Here is a 20,992-nt window from a genome sequence, read left to right on the forward strand (position 1 = left end):
GTCATATTCCCATATATCATTGTGATGTTGTTTATTCTATTACTCTTGTTCTCTTCTGCTTGCTTTCTTTTTTCTTTCTCAGCAGGTGATCCAGGTGATTGATATATGCATTTTTTTTTCTCTGCCCGTTCTGTTGGTTTTTGTCTTTTGCCCTTCTCCCCCGTCCCTCTTCTCAGCTGTTTCTCTTTCCCTCTTTCTTTCTCCCCTTCTTTCCCCCAGTCAAGTCTGTCCCGTATTCAGTAAGTGAAAATAAAATAAACAATAAAAGGTGAATCAAATGGACCATTACGGCAAGGCTGGGATGGTCAATTTGGTAAAGTAAATCCGTTGGGCATCTTTCTTTGCCTTTAGACAACAATTCTGATGGCAAAAGAGCCAAACGGGACAGGCAAAAAAAAAAAAAAAAAAAAAATCATTCAAAATAGCAGCAAAGTAGCTTTTAGTTCAGCTAAAGCCTCCAGTCAAAGCTGACACTATCGATAGAAGCTTGCAAAGTAATAGAGTAGTCATGACATGCAGAGGTAGATGTACATTGGTGCTAATGGCAATAGTACTCTCCCAGTTCCCCAGCGGGCCCCGGGGTTTCCATGTTTTTTGTTTGTTTTATTTACCAAGTTAAACACAAATCCATCAAAGCTGCTTCTAACAGTAAAATTCACCATTCGGCTCACAGTAAAAAATCAAGTAGATCTTCCACTCAGTGTCTGAGGCTGGGTGCTCGGATGTGTACTGGCTGACTCCCTGAGGCTGCGTGGCAGGGCCTGACAGAGCCACGGGCGCCAGGCCCTACCAAGCAGCCGGCAGAAGCACCCAGCTTAGGACCTCGGGGCTCTGGGCCCAGGGGCGGTCCACTCTGGCGTAGCTGGCATGTTGCTGCAGCGCCATGCTGCAGAGTGTTGCATGGCAAGTGATGTAGCAGATTTTTTGTGTCTTTTCTCACTGTCCCTCTCCCCCTGTTTTTCTTTCCCTCTCCTTTTCTTGAACTTCTCTTGTCTATGTCTTTCCCGTTCCTATCCCCGGTCATGTCTGATTGTAATAACTTAAAAGTTATAAATAAATACATACATAAATACACACACACACACACACACACACACACACACACACACACACACACACATAGAGCACACACACACACACACACACATTATAAAGATCAATCAAGTGGACCAGTATGGCAAAGATGTAATGATCCATTTGGGCATTTGGGAAAATAAATCTTTTGGGCATTTTTCTTGGCCCTCAGACAATAATTGTGATTGCTACAGTGCCGAACGGGACAGGCAAAAACAAAGACAATAAAGCAAGCAAGATCTACTCGTTTTTTACTAACAGGTGAGGGCATCAGCCACTGGCAGGGCGTGTGGTAAGGGAAGATTGGCCCCCACATCATGGGGGGGCCTAAGATGTTTCCAGAGCGGTGGAGTCTAAGACGCGACTTGACACATAACAGACAAACAGGCACACAGAGACACAAACATGCATTCCCACCATCATGCACACATATAAAAATATTCAGCACTCGCCCAACATGGAGACAAACAGAAATGAACACTGTACACACACTCACACTCCCCAAACATACTCTATACCCCCTGGTCCAGGTATCAGAGGGGCAATCTGCCCCCGGACCCAGTAGATGTTTCCCTTTGCTCTGGGGTGGAGACAAGCAGACCACCCCCGGTCTTGCAGCAGCAGTGAGCCAAATAATCAAGCATGTATATATAAAAGAGAGAAAGAGGTCAGTGCATAGAGCTAATTATAGCTCCTGTAATCTTGAAGTCATTGAAGTCATCTATGAGCTTCAAAGTGCATATTAAACAAATACGTAGGACAGCTACAAAATCTGAGACTGCAAAGCTGAGTGCAAATTTGTTAAATTAGACTTCTGTACACTCACCCAGACCACTTTGACTGCCTTTCCCTCACGCCAGCCTCCACCTGCAAAACCTGCAAGACACTCTCAGTTTAATTACTCCTCTTACCAGACCAACCGCCGCCATGACTGACACTCTTCTCTCTGTATTCCAGTACCACTGATCTTCCCTGCTGAGTCATGACCCTCTCCCTGAGTTTTTCCACCTAGTTCCAGTTGATGGTTCCCCGCATAGTTCACATAGGTAGCTCATGTCACCCTGGTATAAATCTTCATGGTCTGAGATATGTAGCCCTTCACCCTCTACGCCACAGACTTTAGCCACTGCACAGAGACCTGCCGTCTTTAGAAGTTTTCTGATGACTCTGTGGTGGTTGGATGCATCAGCAGGGGTGACGAGTCAGAGTACTGGGCTGTGGTCGACTCCTTTGTCACGTGGTGCGAGCACAATCATCCACAGCTCAACGTGGAAAAAACCAAGGAATTGATTGTGGAGTTTAGGACCCAGGAAACCCTTGACCCCTGTTTCAATCCACGGGGTCAACGTGGACTTTGTGGAGGACTATAAATACCTTGGAGTATACATAGACGATAAACTGAACTGGTTAAAAAACACTACTGCACTTTACAGGAAGGGCCAGAGTCATCTGTATTTTCTGAGGCGGCTGAGGTCCTTCAACATCTGTCAGACAATGCTCAGGATTTTCTGTGAGTCTGTTGTGGTCAGTGCTATCCTCTATGCTGTTGCATGCTGGGGCAGCAGGTTGAGGGTTGCTGATGCCAACAGACTCAATAAACTGATCCGCAAGGCCAGTAGTGTTGTGAGTATGGAGCTGGACTCCCTCAAGGTGGTGCCGGAGAGGCGAATGCTGTCCAAGATAAAGACAATGTTGGACAATACCTCCCACCCACTCCATGACATGTTGGTCAGTCACAGGAACACGTTCAGTGAGAGACTGAGATTACCAAAAAGCACCACTGAACGACACAGGAAATCATTCCTGCCTGTGGCCATCTCCCTGTACAACTCCTCCATCTAATACAATGTAAACACTGCAATAGTTACATCCTTTTCCATACGCTCTTTTCTTGCTCTGTATGTTGTTGTCTACTTTTTATTATTAAATAATTTAAAAGAATGGAAGTTGGTCAGAGCTCCTGTAACTGGCAGCCTCTCCCGTGGCGACATCTTGAAACAGATTTGGGGCTTTGGATTTCTTCGAATTTGTTTTTTTAGTGGAGTTCATTTCTGGTTGTGTGCAAATGTATTTTCATTTATGTGTGCATGCGTGGAGATCTGAGGTTGGTTGGTAGGGTGGACCTCTGCACATAATCGCATGTGTGTGCAAACATTTCTGTGTTTGGATTTCTTAGGATTTGGTTCCTTTGGTGGACTTCATTTCTGGTTGTGTGCAAATGTTAGAACATTCATGTCTGCATGCGTGGAGATCTGACGTTGGTTGGTCGGGTTGGACCTCTGTGCATAATCACATATTTGTGCAAACATTTGTCTGTTTCGATTTCTTGGAATTTGATTCCTTTGGTTGAGTTTTGTCTCTGTTTGTGTTCAAATGTATTTTCGTTCATGTGTGCATGTGTGGAGATCTGAGGTTGGTCAGTAGAGTGGACCTCTGTGCATAATCACATGTGTGTGCAAACATTTTTGTGTTTGGATTTCGTAATTTTGGTTCCTTTGGTGGAGTTCATTTCTGGTTGTGTGCAAAGTCATGTGTATTCATGTTTGCATGCGTGGAGATCTGAGGTTGGTTGGTAGGGACCTCTTTGCATAATCACATATTTGTGCAAACATTTCTGTGTTTGGATTTCTTGGAATTTGGTTTCTTTTGTAGAGTTTATAGAATTCCAGCATGATTACATTGCTTTGTTTTAGCATTATGCACCAAGTTAATTATTTAATGATGAATAACCCTATTTTTTGCAGTTAAGTCCAACTGTATTTAATTGAGTTGATCCAACCCATTCAAATTATTTTAGTCCAACAAAAATATTTAATCCTAGAAAGGCATTTATTAACATGGAAATCCTTTCCGTGATTTTTTTAAAATAAGTTTAAAATGATATTTTTTGGAGTCAGTAAACAAAGTCTAGTCTGGTTAACATAATAACTGATTACAAGGCTTGATACAGATTTTTATTTATATTTTTGTCCTTGACATGTTAAACTAATATAAATAGCAATACTTTTTTTCTTTTTCTGCCTCTTATAACACGAGTGATTTTCCTGTGGTTTGAAATCTTGTGTGATCTCGTGAATTTTGCAAGTCCAGGCTACTAACCACTCTTTCTAGATTATATCATCTCATATTAAAGTGGCTGAATTTCATGCAGATCCTACACAATATAATGATGTTCACCATATAAACAGTTGTTTTGTTTAAATTACAAGTTATAAATGTAACAACCACCCAATTTTATTTTTTGAGTGCTTTATTCAAAGCACACAAGGATTTCAGTTTGGCACCAGTGTTTTCGAGACTCCTTAGCTTTCCACCTGACTCTGCTCTCTCAGGTAAGTAAAAACATTTTTCTTTTTAGACTCGAATTGAATTATTTTTCTTTTTTTTAACTGCTTTCTACATTATACTAAAAACATCAAATATGTTAAGCAAGATATGAGGAATTATGTAGCAAAGAGAAAAAAGATAAATAACTCTAAATATGTCTTATATTTTAGATTCCTCAAAGTAGCCACACTTTGCTTTGTTGACAGCGCTGCAAACCCTTGGTCTTTTGTCAATGAGCATTATGATGTAGCCACCTGAACTGGTTTTCACTTTCACAGGTGTGCCTGGCAGTATACAGCTGACAGCCCTATGAAAAGTGTTAGACTTAATATTATGGCAAGAACCAATCAGCTAAGTGAATAAAAGTGACAGTCCATCATTTCTTGAAGAACTAAAGGTCAGTCAATCTGGAGAATTGGTAAAATTTTCAGTGTGTCCCCAAGTGCAGTCGCAAAACCCATCAAGTGCTATGACAAAACTGGGTCACATAAGTACCACCCAAGGAAAGGATGACCAAGAGTCACCTCTGCTGCACAGGATAAATTCATGTGAGTCTCAGAGATTGTAGTTAGTAACACCTCAGATTAGGGCCCAGATAAATGCCACACAGGGTTCCAGTAACAGACACATCTCTACATCAACTGTTCAGAGGAGACTGCACGAATCAGGTGTTATGGTCAAATAGTTGCTAAGAAACTACTACTAAGGAAAAGCAACAAGTAGAAGAGATTTGTTTGGGCCAAGAAATACAAGGAATGGACATTAAAACCACTGGAAAACTGTGCTTTGTTCTTCTGAGTCCAAATCTGAGATCTTTGGTTCCACCCCTTGTCTTTGTGTGCTTTCCTGGTGACACTGTTGGGGAGTTGAACAGTAGCACACTGAACCAGCATGGGTACCACAGCATCCTGCAGTGACATACCATCCCATTCGGTTTACGTTTAGTTGAACCATCATTTATTTTTCAACACCCAAATACACCTCCAGACTGTGTAAGGGCTGTTTGACCAAGAAGGACTGATGGAGTGGGAACTTGTTGGAAAACCATTTCTGGTGCCTACCTCATCTACAGACTGACTACCTCTCTCCAAAAAAGAGAATGTCAACAGTGTCCAAAGCAGTGATCAAAGCAAAGTGTGTGTGTCACGGTTCTGGGTCCATTGGACCCAGTATTTTGAGTTTATTATGTTTTGGTTTAATTTTGCATCATGGATTATTCTTTATGTTTCTCTGGTACTTTGTGTTTCAGTTATCTTGGTGTTTTGGATTGTTTTCTCATTCTCTTGTTATGATGATGATGATGATGATGATGATGATGATGATGATGATGATGATTATTAGAGTTTCATGTTTCTGTTATCCATGTTTTAGGAATTGTGGTTTCACTTACAGTTCAGTTCCATGTGTCATTTTCTGTCTGTCTCTCTGTGTTGAGTCCGTGTCTCTGAGTTGTGATTCATGTTTCCTGTTTTATTGTGAAAGTCTTTGTCTTATGTTAGTGTGTGCAGCTTTGTTCCCCCTGTCTCATTAGCCCTGATCTCTCCCAGCTGTGTCGCCCTCCTGTTGCCGATTCCCTCGTTACTACCCTGTGTATATAAGCCCTGTGTTTTCTCAGATTCTCAGATTATGCCTGTGTGGTTTTTGTGGCAGTGGTTCACGGTCATTGCCATTGCTCAGTTTATGTTTTGTTTTATGCCAGCAATAAAGCTGAGGTTTGAGTTACAGTTCAGTGTCTGAGTCCTGCGCTTGGATCCTCCTCTCCACCTGCCTGCACACAGAGCCCTGACAGTGTGTATTCTGTAGATTCTAAAATATATATTTTTTGTTTACTACATTCAATTCCAATGTGTTCATTCATAGTTCTGAAGCTTTGGTGAGAATCTACAATGTAAATAGTCATGAAAAAAAGAAACTATTAAATGAGAAGGTATGTTCAAACATTTAACTGATAGTGTATATAAAAAATGCTGCTGTTATGCAATGGGATTGTGTACTCACATAAAAAAAATTTGATCTCACATTTGTGTCACAGTGTTCAAAAAACACAGCATGATAGAGCAGGTACCCATGAAACAACCATATTTGGTCCATATTTTCTATCCTTTCTAATGATAAAGGAAGCATGTATGAGGTAAATAGAACTGGTCCTAGCACAGAACCCTGTGGAACTCCATAATTAAACTCAGTGTGTAAAGATAACTCTCCATTTAATAAATATTAATAACTGTAATAAAATATTATGGTCAACAGCATCGACTGCTGCACTGAGGTCTAGCAGCACAAGCACAGAGTCCGCTGCCAGAGGCCACAATGGTCATTGTAATTAACTTTCCAGTGTCCCAATTTACCATCTTATAAAAATGTTTTCTCTCGTTCTGTTGCACATCTCCCCTGACACTCTCCTCTTCACCTCTCCTGTGCACCCGACCCGATTCTATGCACCCATGTCTCCCTAAACTGGTGTGTTTAAATCTGCAGCAGAAAATATGCACATACAGCCAAGCTATAACTAAGCACTAACAAGCTTTCTAAAAAATGGAATTAATTAAATATTTTTGATTTCACTTTCTGTAGATGCATGTCACATGTGCTGATGATGTATGAGTTTTATTTGGATAATGGCTTAGAGTATGTTTCTGCTTTAACTCAGATGCAGAAGGCTTTTGAAGATGCCTCCTTTGCTCTCAAAGTGGGAAACATGAGCGGTCCATAGCCACCTCCTGTACATGGATGACATCAAGCTGTATGCCAAGAGTGAACGAGACATCGATTCACTGATCCACACCACCAGGATATACAGCAATGACACTGGAATGTCGTTCGGACTGGAGAAGTGTAGTCGGGTAACCAAGTGAAGGAAGGTAGTCAGAACTGAGGGGATATAATTACCAGAAGGCAACATTTAAGACATAGAGCACAGTTACAAGTACCTGGGGATCCCACAGGCAAATGGGAACCATGAAGAGGCCGCTAGAAAGGCTGCAACCACCAAGTACCTGCAGAGGATTAGGCAAGTCCTGAGGAGTCAGTTGAACGGTAAGAACAAGATCCAGGCTATGAATATCTACACCCTGCCTGTGATCAGGTACCGTGCTGGGATAATAAGCTGGTCAAAGGAGCAGATAGAAGCCACTTAAGCCAAGGAAGTTCCTTACCACGCATAGAGGGTTTCCCCCCAAGTCGGGCAACCTGAGGCTGTATGCTAAGCAGAAGGAGGGAGGCCGGGGACTGGTGAGTCTCAGTACCACAGTCCAGGGTGAGACAACGAAAATCCACGAATACATCAGGAAGATGGCCCCAACCGACCGCGTGCTCAGTGATTACCTCAGCCGGCAGAAACCCAAGAAAGAGGAGGAAGAGGAGGAACCATCATGGAAGGACAGGCATGGTACCACCGGCAGATAGAGGAAGTGTCTGACATCCAGAAGTCCTACCAGTGGCTGGACAAAGCTGGACTGAAAGACAGCACAGAGGCACTAATCATAGCAGCACAGGAACAAGCTCTGAGCACAAGATTAATCGAGGCTGGGGTCTATCACGCATGCATACATGGAACGCAACAACTAAGTAGCTGGCATAGTATACACAAACATCTGTGCCGAGTATGGACCTGAAGTCCCAAGGTCAAAATAGGAGACTCCTCCTAGGGTGGTTAAGAATGGCCGAGCTAAGATCCTCTGGGATTTCCAGATACAGACAAAATAGTGGTGGCTAACCAACTGGACATAGTGGTAGACAAACAGAAGAAGACGGCCGTAGTGATAGATGTAGCGATACCGAATGAAAGTAATATCAGGAATAAGGAACACAAGAAGTTAGAGAAGTACCAAGGGCTCAGAGAAGAAGCTTGAGAAGATGTGCAGGGTGAAGGTAACGGTGGTCCCCGTGGTAATCGGAACACTAGCTGCAGTGACTCCCAAGCTAGGCGAGTGGCTCCAGCAGATCCCAGGAACAACATCCGAGTTCTCTGTCCAGAAGAATGCAGTCCTAGGAACAGCAAAGATACTGCGCAGGACCCTCAAGCTCCCAGGATATATATTTGCTTGTTTAAGGTCTCCCTGGAAAACATATACTGTCATTTATAAAATGTGTGAATATGAAAGAAGGATAATGATAGTACCAAGATTGAAAATGTATTTTCATATTAATTTGAAATTTGCTTCATCAAACAATCCTTTATTGGCAGCAATCACAGCCTTGCAGACTTTCATTCAGATGGTCTGACTGATTTAAACGAGATGTTTCTCTTTTTTGTTTGTTTTTATTATTTCTCTCCAGTGACATCACGTGCTTACTGGGATTCTCTCTATGAAACTGTATTTCTTTACCTTACACTTTAAAGTGCTTTGACGTGGTTATTGTTGTTGGCATTATATGAATAAAACAAAACTGTGTCCTGTGTGATTGTTATTGTTTTTGATTGTTTGTTTTTAAATGTGTGGAAATTTCTCCTGTACAATGTGGTTCTGATTTTCGGGTCACCATCTTGTAGAAAGCAACCGTTTCTTCACAAGTCAGTCCATGGGGGTGTCATGGTGTTATAAAATAGGGGAGGAAGCTAATGTGTTTACAGATCTTACACGTTCTGATTACAAAGACACCTCCAAAGTTCATTTTCTCCCACATGTTTAAGAAATGATGTCATCCGCTTTCCCGGTATATTTTCATTTGTTCTGCATTTCCTAAACTTTTTTTGAACCTATAGACTTAAAACCTGTTTACGTGTTCGTAGCATTCATTTTTAGTCTTTCGAGCACTCCTAGTGGGGCGTAAGTATAAAAGCTCTAATGAACTGCTCCCTCTCATGCCTCCATGCCGCCTGCGGTAATTTTCCTGTGTAGACTTTACGCACTGGATTCCTTCCTCTCATCTCTGAAATGTCGTGTGGAACAGCCTGGAGGCGGCGTAAAACCTTCCCATCCGCAAGCCTCTGTCCATTCTGCAGTACAGGACAGGCTGCCTCTCACACACACGTGTGTTTAATTTAGGTGAGTGTACGGCGCTGTGCCCCTGACAGCGCAGCGGTTTCCGTTACAAGGAAATGATGGAGGAGGAAAGTTTCTGACGCCTCTCTGCTCTCTCTCTCTCTCTCTCTCAGGGACAGTCCACAGGAAAGACTGGAGCTCATTAATCATTTGCGCAGTTTGCTCGTCCTCCTCGTAACATGTACATGTTGTCAGTGTAAAAAAAACTGCATGTGTTTTGGATTAAAAGGGTGTCCTACACTGAAATGTCTCACCATTGGAAATGCAGCTCCACGCCTGTCTGTTGCTTTTTATCGTCACAACAGGTAAGAACGCCCGCCCGCCGCTGACATGTTAGATGTTATTGTGCTATTTGCTATTCTTTTGTCTTTAAATTAGGCTAAATCAAAGTGATATGCACACTGTCGGTATGGAATAGCGTTTTGTTCTCGGATCAACCTCAATATTATTGGGGTTAGTCAATGGAAATAAGATGTTCTGTAAGCTCTGAAATTCTCTGTTTAAATTATCCTTTTGGTTGTACTTCCCTCAGCTTATTCCCACAAATGCAGTTTGAGATGTAAAAGTCTAACAAGGTTTTTCTCTTTCTCTTCTCAGATAAAGCGCTGGCCTCTTCATATCATCACTGTGGTGGAAATGTCAGCTTGGACCAAAAGTCTTCTGGTCACATCAATCTCACTTTGGCTGGACTGTTTACTAACAGCAGCAGTCTCGACCTCATGATTCTGCAGTCTAACAAAACCTCACAGGTTTCAGTTTGCACTTGGGTGATAGATATCCCTTTGGGAAGGCAGGTACTCTTAAAGTTAGTATGGTTGGAAAATGGTTCAAGTATATCGGTGCGCTGTGTCTGGAAGGAAGAAGATCGAGCCTTGGTCAGCGGGGGCGAGGCTCTGCTGTCTGGTTGTGACAAGAACAAAGCCGCCCTCACTTGGACAGGAGCAGGACGTTCTTTAAATGCAGTTCAGCTGGCTTATTATGGTGAGAAAACATTCCTACAATAACCAGCCACTGCTTAGTCCTATCACGAGAATCATAATGACATTTATTTCTGGTATTTTTAGAGCTGTTTCTGCCTCCTGATGTTCTCAGTGAATACATGAAATATATTCATGATTTACAGTAGGAGTCAGGTTGAGCAGTATATAACTTAACATGCTGTGAAAATGTGTTGTTCCAACTGTGCCGTGAGCTGGGAATCTGTCGGAAAGATCTTATCTCCCTCTGTGGTGTTACACAGAGCAATGTTATGTTGTTGTGATTTCCACTCTGTCTCTTCTCACCCTGTCTCTCTCTCTCTGTTATTGTGTTTGTTCCTGGTTTTCCAGTCCAGGAAGATGAGAGGAATTCCTCGGAGGACCACTCAACCCAACATCCAGACCTAGACCCCACTCAATGGTTTCCAACAGGAACCAGCTTTACAAATAGTCCTCCTGTTGATCAAGAAGTGACGAGAGGCATGAAGGAGGGCAGAGATCACACCTACGATGGTCTGGAGAGGAGTTTTGCACCTCTGTCTGTGTCTAGTGCCTCCTCTCTGGATCAAGGACTGCTGAACCCCACCTCACCCCAGCAGGGACTCCCTGTCGCTGGGAGAAGTGATAGGGAAACTCTCCCTTTTCCTGAGGAAAAACCAAACAATGGAGCGGAAACATCTGGAGCTGCTCACCTCACCAATGGGCCCATGGCTGCCAGAAATACAACACACCCATATTTTCAGCATGGACTCAGTGCAGGCCCCAATACAAGCACACCCTCAAACCCGACTGAAAAAAGCCTTCAAACTCTGATGGCATTGACAGAGGAAACAGCCAGTAGTTCAGCTCTCATGCTTGACAAAGCTATACAAGATACATCCGTTCAGACATCTAAAAACACAGGCAAAGATGTTGCCACACAAATGGATCAAAGAGTGTCCAGCGCCAGCGTTCCTCTCCGTACTTCTGCTCCAGCTGAGCTATCTTCCTCCAGGACAGGTCATACAGGCATAACCGCACATGGTGTGGGTGTTAGTGGGACATCTGGAGATGAACAGCCTCATTCCTGGAGGAGCCAGAGAAGCACAGACAGACATAATTCTGACCTGACCTTTGCTGTCACTTCTGACCCTTTAAAATCCTCCATCAAAACACTGCAGGATGACTTCAGTGCACAAACCCACACTGAACCCACTGCATCATCATCATCTTCAGAAGTTTACAGCGGCACTCATTCATTCAACACCCACTTCACAGAGCTCAACAACGTTGTTAGCACTGTGGAGGCTGATCCAGTTCATCCAAACATAAGTCAAATTAACTCATTTGTATCTGTTGCTGCTGCTCAGACTGACACATCTGAGTTGCCTGATAAGTTTGAACAAACTGAGATGACGCTCCCATCTTCCTCAAGGAGTCTAACAGACTCTCCTCAAAGCACAGAGAGCCCCACACATTCTGCTTACACGTCATCTTTATTTACACAGACAGACAAAGAGACACAAACGGCAGTAGAAAGTGCACGCGGAAATATCATTGATGCGCACCCGACTAGAAACACTATCCCTTCCCCACCTGGTATTACCAAGGCTTACAGTTGGACTTCAGGGTTCACCGATTCTTCTTCTACACCCGGGGCAGCGCTGACCGTGGGAGGTGTAACCCAAAACTCAGCCATCACAGGAACCACTGGAGTGACATACACTCTGCATCCTGCTCACACACTCCTACGTGATGACTCGCCCACAGATTCTACTGCTGTTGCTGTTTCATCTTCCACCACATCCACAGAGTCCTCTACAGCTTTGTACACACTCCACACACACAGTACATTTCCTGATAGTTCACACCCTGCTTTAACCTCGTCTGTGTCTCAGACCACGGACCACACAGTCAGCAAAGCCACGCCTTCACCTCCACAAATGTCACCTCCTACACACAATCACCCGCCTCCTCAGACTTCTACTAATATGTCACCAACACGTAACCAATCCCAACCCCTAATTATTACTACTACTGCACATACTCCTCTCCTTTCTACTGTAACATTAGATTATGGACATGGAGCTGGAGAAGAACAAGTAGAAAAGTATAAGTTCTGGCAGTGGTCTTCCAGCAGCACGACCACACGCACTCCCACATCTGGACTACCACAGCAACCTCCACAGCAGACAACCATGCATCCCAGCCAGGAGCCCTCTTCTGCTTTAACCTCCACACCTGCTCGAAGCTCCACAAACAGTCCCAAGTTCTACATCGTGCCAGATCAGCCTGCTGCCATCAGAGGTACTTCCCAAACACCACTGAAGTGTTTTACGTTTAGGTAAATATCCTGATTATATATCCAGAAGTCCTGAAATTAGTTTATTTACTTGTTCTGTCCAGTGGAGTCAGTTGAGCTGCTGCTGCAGATAGTTGTAGAAGAGCCCATGTTGGCTTCAAATGTCAATTTGGAGAACGACACTACTACCTGGGTGAGGGATTGTACAGTAACACACACTGGCACAAAAAAGCAGAAATAATCAAATAATTAAGTATTTTTGACTTCAGCTGAGTAGTTTTTACAGAGTTCTCAATTAAGGTTTCTTTCAGATGAAGCCATACCTACAGAAAGCCCCGGGGTTCAGCCGGCTGCTGGGAGTCTGGAGCAGGTGAGGTGGTGCAGACAAGCTGAAAATGAAAGGCACCTCCAGGCTCTTTCTAGATTTCAATTAGCTCCACCTTGTCTCTCAATATGCACTGTCCATTTCTCAGTTGTGTGTGTTTCCTATCCCAGGTTATGGGACGTTAAATACATCATTTCTGCTAGGGGAAGATATAAACTCTCAGACATAAGTAAACACAATTAAAACACCACAAAAATCCACCAGAGTTAAACATCATTAGGGGAAAAAATGTGAAAAAAACATAATAAATTCTTCATCATCCTTCTGCATTTTTCTCCCCTTTCTTAAGTATTAACTTTTTTTTTTTTTTTTTTTTTTTTTTTTTTACCCATGCAGCTAATGGGACTTTGGAAACTAAAGTCAGTGTCCATTAAATTATGTAATGGTCTCTAACCTCTATGTTGCTTTCCCGACATTAATTTTATTAGCCATCCCTCAGTTTGTCAACAGGGCTCAGATAATTTCCCAACTGGAATGTTTTGATCTAACTAAAGCACAGTGGAAATTGTAATTGGGTTATGCTTTGGGATCGGTCACAGAAAGTTGCGTAAAAGGAGGTAAATCTCCAGTTCTGTTTTTGTTCCAGTGGCCGTGCAGTGCAGAGCCTGCTGGAGTTCAAAACCAGCAGAGCTTTGGAGTGGCTCAGCATAACAGAACCCACATCACTGCTGGAGCGTACTGGACTAGCCCAGGCTGTTCGCAACAAGAGGACATTCAGGACTTCCAGGATCACCAACATCACAGTCGGAGGTAAGCCCGTGTTCAGGTGCCGGTCTGCAGGCAGCTGACTGAAGCCCTGGTGGCTGAGCAGTTTGGGAGGAGTCTGGTTGCCTTTTCATGCACATTGTTCTTAATATCTTTCCGTTCATTTCCTGTCATCTTTCTGCAGAAGACTGGGTGTTTGTGTTTGTCATCAATGTCAAAAATTGACACCAAGATGTCCTGAGTTTCTTCATTAACCTGAGAGAAAGTTCCTTTTTTTTTTTTTTTTTTTTTTTAACGTCTTAATTCAATTAACCCAGATACAGGAAAACTGATGTAAACATCGTAACTCAGTTAGCCTGACTCAGTTAAGCTCAAAATCTAATTATGAAAAATCTAATTATTCTACCTGGCTTGGTCTAACAAACTTTTTCTTCTTTACTATAGCGTGGAGTCATTTTATTTGTTTCCATTTTAATGTTTGGCATCAGAAAAAATCTAAAATGCAGAAGTGCTGCAGTGTAGTTTAAATAGTCATTTGGTAAAAAACGCAGTAGGTTCAGTGATTCATTTTTGTACTGCAAGCTTGTTAGAGGCATAACATGTGAGGAGAGCACATGCTACAGACATCTTCACCAGAAAAGCAAGAGTGATGTCATGTAGCTTTAAGATGAGAATTATTCTAAAAATGGGGAAACTTTCTAATAAATTTTTTATATTTCTCCAGGTGATAAAGTAAAACCTTTAAGATACTGAAAATGTGGCCGGTTCATTTCCATTTTCAGGGGATGCTCAGCCATCGAAACTCATGTCATGAAGCACTTGATGCGCATTTCTTGTGCTGATGTTAATGCCAGAGGAAGTTTGGAGTCGGAGTGTTGGTGACTTTTACACACTATGTACCTCACCACTTTGTGACTTTATGTGATCGGTTACTTTGGTGACTGTTACAACTACCTGGTGTGGAGATCCCTTTTAAATGGTGGAAATCTTGGAAGGAAGAGATTTGACAAATTGAATTATTGCAATGAAACCATCCTTGCAATAACAGTCCAACACTTGAATTCAGTTAACTCTTTAGAAAGACACATTTTTTTTCACAACTCAGTCCAGGGCCACACCTGTGGTCACAGGACTGAAAACACCTGAGCTCAAAGATCAAGCGATGTAACCTTTTGTCCATACAGTGCACATACTTGTAACAATTTTTGAAATACGGATTACTGTTTAGACCAAATAAGAAACATTATCAGCTGGTTAATGGAGAACCTAATCAACAATTGTTAAGTTAAGTCTCAAGTATCTCAAGTACAACTGAAAATTCAGCCTTGTGACACATTAGCTTAATGTGTAATTGCATGATATTCACGTGACTACTAAAAACTTCAGTGCCTGTCTGATTTTTGGATGCATATATCATTACAATGAGATCACTTTATGATAAGAAAATTTAAAAAAAATGGCACCACCTTTATTATTTTCTTTAATTCTTTTTAAACATGCCTTCCCCTCAGGTCTGCAGGGCGACATCTGTGACTGGTTGCTGCAGTGCTCTGCAGGATATAAGTGTGTTTCCCAGCCTGGCACTGCCAACTACAGCTGTTCCTCAGTCTGCCACTTTGACTACTGCCACCATCACGGCATCTGCACACACCATCCACACCAGCTTCCAGTTTGCCGGTAAGAACGTTAAAAGGAAAAGCAAATCTTTTTGTTCACCCAGGCATATTTTGTTTGCATGTGTAAATGACTTGTATTTGGGCATTAGCTGCCTTGCAGGTGACGATTTCTGGTTCATGGGTGAGAGGTGCGATGTCAGGATGACCCGCGCACGTCTCATTGGTGCGTGCCTTGCCATCTTACTCATCATAGTGACAGTGATCATCATTTTGGCGTTTGTGGCAGTGCGACGCTATCGAGCAATTCTGATTCAGGCCAAAGTAGACCAGACTCGCAGCAGGTAGGAAAAGGCTTTTATTAAGACGCACCTATAGTTCAGGCGTATGCATATTTTGTTAATTATACAATTTTTCTAATTTTGCCTTTCTGCACCACAACAGTGGATTTTTTTTATTATTATATTTATATATTATATATTAATTAAAACTGAAAGATTGCTCTTCAGTCACATCTTGTTTGCTTTTAGATCCATTGTGGTTTTTACTGCAAAGGTTACATTTTTTTTGGACGATAAGTACTTCCATAAACCTTAAAATTTATAGTAAAAACGTGCATATTTGTGACGTACAGTAAATCGCAGTAGTCACAATAGGTGAAAGTATTCTGTTGTGATCCATGAGAGAAAAACCAGAGACTGACATAAACGCACATGCTCTTCAGTAACTGTAAACACTCATTGCCACTAGGTGGCACAGTCTAGCTGACAACGCACATACTAAGGATGAAGGTGGAACTGGATTGCTGGCTCAATCTGAATGTCTAACCTCCACATATGCTGACAGCTGAGCACACAGACACAGTCATTGATACTGTGACATGTTTCATTAGGGTGCTGGGCCAGGAGATGAGGAAACCTATTAGTTGTTCCTGAATGGAAATGCCTCCTACACAACTAATATTAGAGGTGTATGCATGGTAATATTAGTAAATCCAGCATAAATGCAATCTCAATTCTGTGTACTTTCTTTTCATATTAATGTTTGTTTTTAAACCTCGGGTGTTCCTCCAAGTGTAGTCTGGAAAAAATGACCTTGTGGTTTTGGATGGTTCTAATATGATGGCGTGCAGAGACTTGGATTCAGCTTCATGAAAGTCTACCTACAAGGATTCTTGTGTCGAAGCACTTTTCATTTGAACCTTAATAACAAACTGAGACTGCAAGAGGCAAAAGCATATTGATCTTAATCAAGATACTGTTTGTTTGACTGAATATTGAGCATGTACAAAGACAAAGATCAGACAGGAAGTAATAAGTCTGAAGCTAAGCCTTAAGTCCAGTATGTCTAGAGTAGGAAATGTGTGTTTTCCAGGAAATTGGGGCCTCTTTGGAGTCATCTTTTTAAACATCCCAAGTAGCTGATGATTGCCCGAGTTTAGAGAAACTTTGCAAAGCATATAATTTAGCACAGGAAAATATTTTAAAATTAGCCTAAAATAAGTTATTCCAGAGGATTTTTATACAAATAATGGGGAGGATTTACCTTTTATAACTTTATACATCTTAGAGCAGTAATCTCCTGCCAGTATACACAAACCCTGGTTGTAAACTAGAGTTCATTACAAAACTGCTGACAACTACTGGTTTCAGGGCAATGGCTGGGTTTTAAAGGTGTTTATAAGTGGAACTTATGCTATTAAAATAACTTGGAAAAATCACCTGTGCCCATTAAATGGGGATTAAGCGGTATAGTTTTATATTGTTCTTGATCTGCAATGTTTTAAACAAATCTGTTAATGTTTCTTCTTACCTGTTGATCTATTTCTGGTAAATGGAAAGTTATTCACTGGCAAGGGGCAGTCATGTGTCACTGTGACACATCAGTTCATTCATGAAACATAACATCATCTGTATGAGCGGGGTCATCTCCGACCTTTCTGTTGTCATAGGAGTTCTTTGTTCCTTGGTGAAACTGAGCAGCTTTGTGAAGAGCTTTTAAGAAGAAACTCTTTTTAGGGGTAAAATGAGAGCTTCTATGAATGCCACAGAGATAAGGTTCAAGTTATGACCCCACATTGTAAAAGGGCTGTCTCCCATCGACTAGGTTGATTTTTTTTTTTTTTTTTTTTTTTTTTTTTTTTTTTTTTTTTTTCCTTCTTGAAATTTTGTTCATGTGAAACGTTTAAAGCTGGCACACAATTGTTAAAAAAAAAAAAAAAAAAAGAGGAAAACCCAGATTGCAAAGAGAAGCAACAACAACAAGCATTGTACCCTGTGACCTCTCACGATTTTGTTTGCGCAGCTATCGCAGATTCAACCACTTTGATGAGCTGTCAGGTCGCTTCTGGTTGCGCTCGTGGGCGGGATCAGCAGACTCATTGGACAATCCTGCCTTCACACGCTCCGATGAGTTGCTGCATCTGCGAGCGCTTGACCGCCCCTGCTGTTACCACGACGACACGCTGTCACTGGCTTCCACCTGCCCCAGCCACGGAACACGAATCAACACAATCTACCCCCACAGGTATATACAACACACACACACACACACACACACACACACACACACACACACACACACACACACACACACACACACACACACACACACACACACACACACACAGTGTTCATTGTCTGACAGTGAGTTGTGTGTTCCAAAATGTGGGAGAGTTTTCAGTGAAAAGCTTCTCTGTTCTCACCAATGCCACTCTTGAAGCTTAAAAACAAGCTTGGTTCACAGTTATCAGTGATGGTCACTGTGGTCACCTTGGAATATTTACATGTTTTAAAGCCAGTAAAGCTAAAACTGTTTCTTACTGACATTTTTTTTTTTTTTTTGTATTGACAGCATATGGAATATAAGGAATTCTATATTCGGATTCTAAATCCCATGTTACTTTGGACCCTAAGGTCAAACTTTCATAAAATGTATTTTATCTTAAAACTGCTTAAAATTCTTCTGCCGGTGTTTGCATTGGCAGCATTTAGGAAATGGTCCTGGTACATGGGGATTGTAAATCTCACATCATAGCTTGCATCCAAATATCATGTAACATTTGACCTCTGACTTCCCTTTTACATTTCAAATCTGCCTTTCTTTCAGTCTTACCCCAAAATGTGTTATAGCTTTAAAGAAATCGTTGTCAAGAGAATGAGCTGCCTAGTAAGAAATGCACTGTAATAAAATATTATATAATCGGCTCAAGTTATTCATGTCCCAGTCACTCTCCAAATGCTCCAGAATGGCATCAACAGCATATATCCAGGTCAGGTGGGGAATATCAGACTCTAGTAGCCCGATAAATCAATTATTAAAATAAGAAGAAGAAATTGAAACTAATAAATCACCCACCGTATAGATGTTTTGGAGAGGGGACAATCTATTTTTGTAGTGGACATGTTGTTGTTTTTTAAGGCTGTAAAGCTGGCCATTTTAACATGGATGGGAGTCTGTGGACATTGACTCGCTTTTGGAGCCAGCCTCAAGTTGCCATTAGAGAGCATGCAGTATTTGGCACTTCAGCAGAAGTCGCAAATACCTTCTGTTCGCCACCTCTGCATCTCACTAATACATGGTAGTTTCAATAAAATGTCAGATTTTGATTCATAAGCACAGAGTCCAAATTTCTAGTCAGTTCCTGGAGAGTTAATGTTGAAATGGAGTTTCTAATTAAACTCTGAGGCATTAGCGTGAGCTCTAAATGTGTGTGAGGTGCTTTTAATTGCCAGTGCCCACAGCAGCTAACGCTAATGAATGTATCATGTGCAGCAGAGGTTTCTCCAAGAAGTAGGATGTTAGGGCATCAGTGGACTGGGCCTCCAAAATAATCCAAACTAAACTCACTTCATATAGTTTGGAATAAGTTGAACTGGATAGGAAATGAAATGAACTATCCATAATTAACTGCAGGACTTAACACAACATAATAATTTGTACATAAATGCAAAATACACTTGAGTCTAGTTTAAATGTTAATAAGTAATCTCTCTAAAAACCCACTCATTCAAAGATTTCACTACTCACTTCCCTAACTGTTGCTTAAAATAGCTACTAATTTGAGCTTGAAGTGATTAAATAATGTAAATAATCCTTTTGCATCCTGTAGTTCCCAGTATGGATGGAGGGGGAGTGAGATGAGCATGGGGGATGGTGTGCTGGACTCGGGTAAGGCCAGTGACCTTTCAGTGTGTAGCTGGCCAGTGGAACCCATTCACTGGACTCCATTTCCACTTCTGCAGCAACTGGCTTCTCACAGGACACCCACAGTGAGTGTGTGACTGTACATGTGGTTTCCATGAGAGTTTCGGTAAGATACAAATGTCTGCGTGGTTTCACAGTTTGAATGATGCGATGTTTCTCTATGAAACCAGGTCAGGGTGTCACGACCACGGTCCTACTGTGAAGGCATGGAGCTTGTAGACATGGGGAAGAGCTGGACTGCTTGACTTGCATATGGAGGATTCAATCTGTTCTGACACTGGTTTTTACAGTTTATTAATGCATTGTAAAGTTAAAATATTTGTGTTTTGATAATAATAATAAAAAAGTAAGGCAGTAAATGTATAAATGTGTACACCTTTCTTTGAAAGATTAAATCTGTTTCTGATGCTGAGATGTTAACTGCATGTCTGTCATGTGTGGTACAAGGTCTTGGAAAATGTTCTACTGTTACTCAGGGCATCAATATATTGTATTTACTTTTGGAATTAAAGCCATCAAAGGATATTTATACTCTACTTACTTTCAATAACAACTGAAGACTTTACACTTACGAATACAATAATAAGATAAAAACACAAAGATGTTCTCACATTTTAGTACAGGCTAATTGATTTAAGTACTAGCTGAAATATTTTTAGTTACCACCCCTGCTTCCAAGGAGCAGGACTTTTTTTTGTAATTTTTCCAAGTGGTCCTGAACAATAGTGCTCCAGGCTTTCTTCAAAGTTCCTATTTGGACACTGGCTGCTTCCTGACAGGAGAGATTCATCAGGATCTTCACCTGATCCAGTTGATCCATCAGTGGAAAGGTCAAGAAGTCATAGTTAAGGAAAGGAAACTGGGAGAAAAGGGTGAAGTGTGCCTAATTTCATAAGAAGTGTACTGAAAATCAGTGGCAGAAGGTCTGATGAAGGGGTAAATCCAAACTGGAATTTATGTATTTTTTTTGGTTCACATCATTGTCTTTTTATGAAGGAGGTAGGGAGAGCGCTACCACAGTGAGTGTCTACATTAATCTGTAAAACACATTGGAGGCTCTGTCAGCCAGTGGTGTTGGAGATCTTGTCAGAATTGATGGAATTATGAACACAGAAGAAGTGCTGTCAAATTTAGATCCACCATGCAATACCATCTGAAAAGCATCTAATTGGCAACAAGTTTATTTTTCAGCATGACAGTGATCCAAACACACCTAATACAGTAAATGCATACCTGGGTAGAAAAACACACAATGAAAGATTATGAATCGGCCTCCCCAGAGGCTGGACCTCAACATTACTGAAGCAGTGTGGGATCATCTTTACAGAGAACAGAACAAAAAGCAGTATAACAGAGAAACAAGAAAGCTTTGAATGTCCTTTAGAAAGCCTCCAGAACTATTCCTGAAGACTACTTAAAGTATGAGAAAGCTTGCCTAA

General features: G+C 41.6%; 1 protein-coding gene and 1 pseudogene across 2 annotated transcripts; both read left to right on the forward strand.

Annotated features, from left to right (window-relative positions):
* Positions 1–7,127: 7,127 nt before the first annotated feature.
* On the forward strand, positions 7,128–8,015 carry LOC147327493 (uncharacterized; annotated as a pseudogene).
* Positions 8,016–9,241: 1,226 nt separating this feature from the next.
* Positions 9,242–19,920, forward strand: vap (vascular associated protein). Of its 2 annotated transcripts, XM_086295149.1 has the most exons (12): positions 9,242–9,389; positions 9,500–9,691; positions 9,984–10,367; positions 10,715–12,649; positions 12,749–12,837; positions 12,956–13,014; positions 13,616–13,779; positions 15,246–15,411; positions 15,500–15,691; positions 17,652–17,873; positions 19,459–19,618; positions 19,724–19,920. In XM_086295149.1, exons 2-12 carry the CDS (start codon positions 9,649–9,651, stop codon positions 19,796–19,798), a joined length of 3,489 nt encoding a protein of 1,162 aa, XP_086151275.1. In that variant the 5' UTR covers positions 9,242–9,389; positions 9,500–9,648; the 3' UTR covers positions 19,799–19,920. The 2 variants fall into 2 exon arrangements, with proteins under 2 accessions (XP_086151275.1, XP_086151276.1); XM_086295150.1 differs by lacking the exon at positions 9,984–10,367.
* The last annotated feature ends 1,072 nt before the right edge of the window (positions 19,921–20,992 follow it).

Source organism: Aulonocara sp. 'chitande type north' Nkhata Bay, linkage group LG6, assembly GCF_057382095.1.
Source record: "Aulonocara sp. 'chitande type north' Nkhata Bay isolate Kocher_YH1m ecotype deep benthic linkage group LG6, A_spYH_male_GT1.1, whole genome shotgun sequence".
In the NCBI taxonomy this organism is placed as follows: domain Eukaryota; kingdom Metazoa; phylum Chordata; class Actinopteri; order Cichliformes; family Cichlidae; genus Aulonocara; species Aulonocara sp. 'chitande type north' Nkhata Bay.